This window comes from Octodon degus, unplaced genomic scaffold, assembly GCF_000260255.1.
Source record: "Octodon degus isolate 3935 unplaced genomic scaffold, OctDeg1.0 scaffold00090, whole genome shotgun sequence".
NCBI lineage: Eukaryota > Metazoa > Chordata > Mammalia > Rodentia > Octodontidae > Octodon > Octodon degus.
In genome coordinates this window covers 10,717,338-10,725,090 of record NW_004524666.1, presented here as the reverse complement: position 1 = coordinate 10,725,090, position 7,753 = coordinate 10,717,338, and the positions used below count along the sequence as shown (strand labels likewise).

General features: G+C 41.8%; 2 protein-coding genes across 2 annotated transcripts in view; one reads left to right on the top strand and one right to left on the bottom strand.

Moving 5' to 3' along the window:
• The window catches only part of LOC101577062 (sodium-dependent glucose transporter 1C-like), a 9,682-nt gene extending 8,239 nt beyond the window's left edge, over positions 1-1,443 (bottom strand). Inside the window, exon 1 of the mRNA XM_023722331.1 lies at positions 1,062-1,443. The gene's annotated coding sequence lies outside the window, so the exon portion shown is untranslated. The remainder of the gene's footprint in view (positions 1-1,061) is intronic.
• An 847-nt stretch (positions 1,444-2,290) lies between these two features.
• LOC101591685 (60S ribosomal protein L30-like) lies at positions 2,291-2,638 on the top strand. The gene has a single exon (XM_004637501.1). The coding sequence runs from the start codon at positions 2,291-2,293 to the stop codon at positions 2,636-2,638; it is 348 nt and encodes a 115-aa protein (XP_004637558.1).
• The last annotated feature ends 5,115 nt before the right edge of the window (positions 2,639-7,753 follow it).

The following is a 7,753-nucleotide window of genomic DNA, read 5'->3' as shown; positions in this document are numbered from 1 at the left end:
ATTATTAATCTGTTATGTATTTATTTCAGAAATATTTTTCTAAAATTCACTCTATCTACATGTTTTATCTTTCACATTTCAGTACTTTCCACAATTTTTAATTTGCTATATCATTATTGATTTTTAATAAAGTGAATAATGAGTACAAAAAAATAAAGAAAAAATGCAACCTAACTCTAGTATCTTTTTACAACAAATGACTAAGCTTTGGCCAAACATGTCAGTCAATCTTTCAACCAATCACAGACTGCACAATTCAGACATCTAAGTAAGGTAAGCACTAAGCTGCCACTAATCAGGCTATTTCTCTTATGCAGCTTCTTTTCTTCTATTTCTGTTCACATGCTAGGTGGATTCTTTAAACCTTCACTGGTGTATGTTTTGTAACTTGTTCAGAGAAACTAGTGTCTTTATCACTGGAGATTGCTACAAGAATGCCCCATAAACACATCCTAGGTAACCACTAAGCCAAACTCCCAAGGCTCACAGTCATTCAGCTATAAGAGGAAATTTTCCACAAATACTGAATTGAGAGGCAGCCCAAGGATTTGGAAGAAAGTGCTTCTAGTACTGCACTTTGCCCAAGCCTAACACAACACTTCACTATATGAAGTCCTGAATAAAATGGGAATTGTGGACAGGGTAAGAGATGTTCTTGTCTCCAGGTCACTTTCCCCCTACGGTCAATTTCTAACTACAAAAGTAAGTAGTTGGCTGAATTATGCCAGGCCTTTAGGAAGAGAAAAATCACTTTCCTGGGTAATAATTTGGCATGAACTAGAGACTTGCCAACCCCTATTGTATCTCCCCATTGAACCAAGAACATGAAAGAAAGTTCTAGATGGATTGAAAAACATGCTAGGAAAATCAGCTTCCCACTTGGCAGCAGCCCTCCTGACCACGGCTGAGCCCGCGTGTTAGTTGTGGAAACCGAGGCTCAGGCCGATGGCTATTGAGCCAAGGTAACAGTGTGCAGGGACCAACATGCGACTCCGAATGGGAAAGTCGCGTTCTCTGCAGAGATCCTCTGGGCCCTGAAGGGTTGCAGCCCCAGCTCTCACCAGCCCCAGGAAAGTGGCATACAGGACCGCGGATGTGAACCAGCGCAGCGCGCTCCCCGTCCCGGGCACCACCACCGCCTTCGGCTCAGGCTCCGGGGCCGAGGCTTGCAGGAGCTGCTGCGCAGCAGCCGGGGGCCGGGCCCCACCGAACTCCGCTTCCAGCTTCAGCTTGGCGGCGAAGGGAAGGTGGCCTTGCAGTCGTAGAGCCTTTCTTCACAGGACCCTGTGGAGCCCTCAGCCCCGAGTCTTCAGGCCCCAGTGATGTGGGCTCCCTCCAGCGAGATGCCACAGTCAGGTCATGACGAATTCGGACTTTGGAACGCGTAGGTGTGGCCAGCAGTGGATATTCTTGCTCCATATTGCAGCACTCCGGCTGTGGTCACTCTGCAGCAAAAGGGACTCTCACCCTGAGGACCGCAATTTCCGCCGGAAGTTAACGTGGTTGCCTGGGAGACGGACGCCGTACCCGGGCAAACGCAGCCCAAAGACCGGGAGCGCAGCGGTGGAAACTGAGTTCTTAACCCAGGTGTTCAGATTTAAGAAGCGAGGCTGCAGGTTCCAGGTTCTCCTTACCCGCTGCGAGCTGGGGACTCTCCAGTGGGCTCTGAGGGACAAATAGGCTCTGAATCAGCAGGTGCCCACTGAAGCAAGGTAAAGGATTTGCTATGAATCTCCGAGTCGCTGGCTGGCCTCACTGAACATTTGTTGAGCAGAGAAGCTGTATCTCCTCTCCCTGATGCTGAGGTGTCGCGAATTGGTACCGTCTGTAGGAAATAAACCAAACGTAGCTGAGGAGTGTCTGGGAATAACGGAAAGCATCACTAGCCGGTGGTGACCTGGAACAAGTATGCCAAGCGGTGCATTCCAAATGCCAAGGTGCACTGCAAGCCTCAGGGAGAGCTGCTATAGCAGGAAATTAATAACGACGGACCGATTTCAAGGCAAGAGCATCTTAAATCTCTGGTGAATTCACCGCGTCGCGTAAATGCAAGACCACTCGATACTGTGGATTGATTTTTGTAAATTTAATTTTATTAGTACATGCTTTCGGTACATAATGCTTAATCGTGGGGAGTTGGTACGTGTACATAATACATCTTTTTACTTCCCCTTCTCAAAGAGACAAAGCTTTGAAGGGGAATGGAGAGATTTTCAGAATTTAACCTTTCTTGCTCCCTGGCCATCTTAGCGGCTCTTGGTTGAGGGCCTTCCGCACCTAAGGAAGGAAGATGGTGGCCACAAAGAAAACGAAAAAGACTCTGGAGTCCATCAAGTCTAGGCTCCAACTTCTTATGAAAAGTGGAAAATACACGCTGGGTTACAAGCAGATGCTGAAGATGATCAGACAAGGCAAAGAGAAATTGATCGTCCTTGCCAACAACTGCCCAGCCTTGAGGAAATCTGAAACAGAGTACTATGCCATGTTGGCCAGAATTGGTGTCCATCACTATAGCGGCAATAATATCGAACTGGGCACCACATGTAGAAAATACTACAGAGTGTGCACGCTGGCAATCATGGATCCAGGTGATTCTGATATCTTTAGAAGCATGTCAGAACAGACTGGTGAAAAATAAACCAAGCAGAATCTTACATTAATAAAACCTGCCAGAGCTTGTTAAGAAAGAAAAAAAAAAGATTTTCAGAATTTAGAGCAATCTCAACATAATGCATCCTTTGCAACTGTCAATCTTAGATGAAAATGCTATGGACCATAATAGATAGCTGCTCATAAATGAATGGCTTGTAGGAAGATACAGAGGAATACAATGGCAAAGGCCTGAGTTGGGCTCAGCAACCTGGGAACTGCTTCTCATTTCTCATGGCAGCATCAGCTGTGACACTGAAGGAGCATCAGATGACATGACTGCTAGATGCAGCTTTATTTTTAGAATGTCTGCAAGGGAAATAGTCACATATTCAGTTGCTCTAACACTTTGGCTGCTTAATTGCTGGCTCTGTGCTTTGACCCATAGAGCTAACTTCATTCTCAAAAACAATGTCTTAAGCCAGGCCTTGTGGCACATGTGGGAGGCTGAGCTGGGAGGACCGCAGAATGGGAGAAAGCAATGCCCAATATTTCTTCTGTTCCAGATTTATTTTTGCTCTTTAACCAAACTAAAGTCTCAAAATGTGATATTCTTTATTCTATATTGAAAATAGTCTTTTCCACATTCTCTCTCACACTCCCAGTCTATAAGGATAAATAATAACAAATTTAACTTAGAGACCAACTTAGACCCGGGTATGGTGACACTGCTCTATCCCAACACTCTGGGAGGCTGAGACAAGAGGATTGCAAGTTCAAGTCTAGCATCCGCAATTTTGCAATTTATGGTCCTACTTCTTTTTATCTTTGAATATGAAAAAATACATTAGAAATTTTAACTCTTAGTAACCTTACATTTGGTGATGTTCAGGAAGAAAGAAATTTTAAACTGTGCATATGTATAATTATACATATCGATAATTTATGAAAACACATTAAATAGACCCAAATGAATTGTCTTCATATAGACTTTAGGAAAATGTGAGAATTTGAGTTTATATTTATTGACTGCTGACTCAAATACTTTTAAAACATTTCTGAGGATTTATGACAATTATATTTAGTTAACTTATCTGTCTTAACAGTTATTTTAGATTATTCACAAGAACCAAGATAAAGGGCTAGCAAAGTTCACACGTTAATGTAGTCATATGTTTCCAAGGCTTCGTCTTTTAAGCAAGAAGCCACTTGAGTCCAATGATTCTACCCTCCTTTTTCTTTTTGGTAGAATATACATTAATGGAAGGAAGAGAATAAGACAGAAACTGAGGTAAAGAAAGCATGTGAGACTAAAAAGTCATGGTCATCTTTGGGAACTCTGAAGGTAACAAAGTTTGGTAGCAAAAGCTAAAAACTGGGAATGCTGGGGAATCCTGTCAGTGAAGGACATAATCTCGGTGCTGAGAGATGAGTATAACAGACAGTCAGACCGAGAAAGCCAGGGATTGAACCCTGCATCTGCCCAAGCACGTGCTTTAATCCGCTGAGCTATCTGGCCAGTCCTACTCCCTTTCTGTTTGAACACCCGTATTCTATTATTCTTGCCACTTTCTGAAGCAGTCCTGGAAGTCCTTGTTCATCAGTATCTTTTTTCCCCCATAATTTTATTGAGAAACAAACAGCAATGAGACAGTTTCAAACCAAATTAGTAGGACAGATTCAATAATTAACACATTGCATACATTCTTCCTAGTGGTTAATTGTTGTACAAGATGTGGACATGATATCCTATTTACAAACACCATTAGAACAAATCCCTTTATTCATTAAGAGAATGTAACTATATATCTATCCTAACCATTTTGAATACACAGATACAAAATGGACATTCATCTGTATCACCTTTTTTTGTTAAATTCCGTTATTTGAATATTATAGGTGTGTTAACTCAGCAAAATATTCTAAAAGAGTCCAGTAGTCCATAATAGTATTGAGTCTTCTGCTTCACTGGCAATGTCAGAAATTGTTGACCTGAGTCCCCTACAGCTCAACATAACAGCATGGCTTTACTTATACTTCATTTTTGCACTTTTCTGCTGGATGGTTAAGACCAATGTAAAGCAGGGCTTATGCAATAAGAGTTGTAGATTCTGGGTCTGATAAGGTCAGTGAAATCCCTTCAGGATTTATCCTGAGATCCTGTACCTCAGATTGTAGAACTTTTGTCAGTATCAGCCATGTGGATGAGTCACGGCCATTGCTTGGCCAAGTGCTCTCTGTGAAAGCCTGAGAGAATGTTTTCTCTCCATGTGACTCTCCTTAGGCACACTCTACATCATCGATCACTTTCCTCTTTGGCCCCATACTCTCCTTGATCAGAAAATTTGGGACACTACCTAGTTACATGACATTACAGTACAAGTTCTCATATGTCCTGAGTCTTATCATCAGTATCTCTACGAGGTGTGATTTAAAAAAAAAATATGGTGAATGCTAGCCTAGATGCCATCCAACAGAAAGGCAGGCTTGTAAACACATTATGGTGAATCCTCATTCACCTCAGCATTGCCATACTGTGCAACTACCTGCTCTTTCCCAACTATGAAACGTAGATGTGTACGGACATTGGTGTCTCAGGTACCCCAGAGGAGAAACACAGGAATGATGAAAAGATAGATAAGAAGACAAAAGTTGGGTCAGGTGGTAGCCCATCTGCCTGGTCGGTGAGAAGAGCCCCAGAACAGCAGTAGGGACATTTATTTATACCTTTGCAGTTAGTATTATGTGACACAAGGTTACCTAGTGACAAATAGCTGACATTGACCAGGAAGGATGCTTTTTTGAAGACTGAGGTAGCTTGCTTTGTCCTTCCTGCCCATATTTGGCCAATTTCCAGCTTCAGTGGTTCCCAACATAGATGTCTGGAGTCAGTTCAGGATATTGAGGCAGCAATGGAAAGACAACTAAAGACATGAAAGAGGACTTCCAGAACTACTTCAGAAAATGGAATGATAGATATGTTTTGAAGGAAGGGGAAGTATTCTGAGGGTGATTAACATCAAAGTGTCTTTTACTGTAATAATTTTCTTTAAACATCCACTGCAATTTTTGATCATACCATGTATTTCCATGAGAACTCGTATAAACTCACTCTTGCATATCCCTTGAATCAAGTCTTCTGGGCAGATCCCCAGGAGAATGACTAGTAGCAACAAGAACAGAGTGCTTATGAAGCGCATGGGCATCTTTACAAGGTATGGTTTTTAAGAAAACACAGTATATGTTGCCTCAAGTGCCATTTATGGAAAGGCCAGCGTGTATAAACATTATGGTTGTTCCCCAGATCTGCCATTATGTGACTTTTGGCTCTTTCCCAAAGTGAAAATGATCATGAAAGATAAACATTTTGAATTGAATCAGGACATAGAAGAAACTAAGCATGCAACTGAAGTATTTTTAACTATATTCCCTTTTGCAAGTATCTAAAGTTCAATTAATGTGGAAGGGCAGTCACGAACTACTGATGAACCTTTGCCAGCTGTCAGTTTTTCTCTGGAAGAAGTATCTACCAATTTGGCTAATGCTAAAACAAAAGGGAGTGAGGCAGAGTGAGAATACAGGTGTATGCCCAACTAGACTAAATAAAAAACCTAGAAAAGCTAGGGTATGTTTTCAAAACCTTTCCTAGTAGAGATGGGCTACACCTTGCCCCTTGTGCTTATTTTTCTCCTCATTGATGGTTGGGGTTTATGGTAGGGAAGCATTGCATGTTTTATCCTATATCCTTTTATAGAATTGCAGTGGATTTTCACCCAAGATTAACAAAATACATGTCATTGTGTCTTCCTAGTGTTCATAAAAGCGGAAGTTATAATTTCAGATTTTTTAAGTGCTGTTTTCTTAAAGGAGCATATCTTGTTCCATTTTTAAAAGGATACAACATTCTGGGGACTTACCTTGGTAGACAGGTTTTTAACAAGAAGTAGCTGGCTACTTTCAGTCCTCCCATGGATTTCTCCTAAGGTCTTAAGATAATTGAGCTCCCTTGGAAATTATTATTCCCATGCCAGTGAGAGTAGATGCTCTCCAGGGGTTTGCTCCATGAAATGTCTTACACCCAAAGCCTTCCCCTCATGAGTGTCTGGCTTGATGCAATGGTTGTCACAAAGTGGACAGCATCTCACCTAACAGAAAATTACCAGTACCCTGGAGTCCTCCTCCCTTCCTGCTCCCAGGAGTAATGGATAGCGTGATTGATGATGCCTTTAGTCTCTTTTTAATTTATAGATAGAATTACATGGTGTATTTTTTAATATATGGTTTATTTTATTTATGCTTGTGAAATTCATCCCCCATAATTACATATACTCTTTGTTGTTCATTCTCCTTGCCCTAATGGTATTGAGTTGTATATCTCATTTATGGCTGTTGGATATTTACATAGTGTCCAGTTTGGGTATATTACTAATAATGTTCCAGCGAATTTTTTTGCATAACTTTTGATGTTTGTTGTATTTTTTCTGTTTAGGGACTACTCAGTAACTTAGTTTCAGCAGTCCCATAAAGTGATGGTCAACTAGACTTCTCTGAAAGCAGAGGGGTTGATTTTTATTTTTTTTTTATTTATTTATTTTTGGCAGAACTGGGGCTTGACCTCAGGCCCTTGCGCTTGCCAGGCAAGCACTTATTCTACTGAGCCATGTCCCCAGCCCCGAGGGGTTGATTTTTAGGTAGCATGCTCACTCATCAGAAAGATACAGAGACATTTTCCAAGATTGTGGTCAGGTAGGAGCCTTGTCTGGTATGTAGGTGACAGGGTGAGGCTGTTTTGTGGTAGAGAATGGTTCTTGCTGCATGGCTCAGGAAGGGATTATAAAGGAGAAGAGAGAGAGATCCCCAAAGAAAGTTGTGTCTGGGGGGTTGGGAGCTGCTAAAGCTGAAACTGATCATATGTGAGAGGGCAGGATGAGGCCTCATGGCCTAAAGCAGTTAAGATACCTCAGTCTCGAGAAAAATGTCCTGTCTGGACATTGTGGGATATTAGTCGCTAGGCAACCTGTGTCTTGCAATTTAGTAAAGGAATAAAAGCACTTATTCTTTTGGGGGTCATCTGACAACCAGGCAGATGGGCCACCACCTGACCCAGATCTTGTCATCTTTTCTATCTTTTCTTCACTCCTGCTACCATTTCTCCCTGGGTACA

What these genes read in the sequence shown, in the direction of transcription:
- LOC101591685 (XM_004637501.1), top strand. Translation starts at nt 2,291, where the DNA reads ATGGTGGCCACAAAGAAAACGAAAAAGACTCTGGAGTCCATCAAGTCT.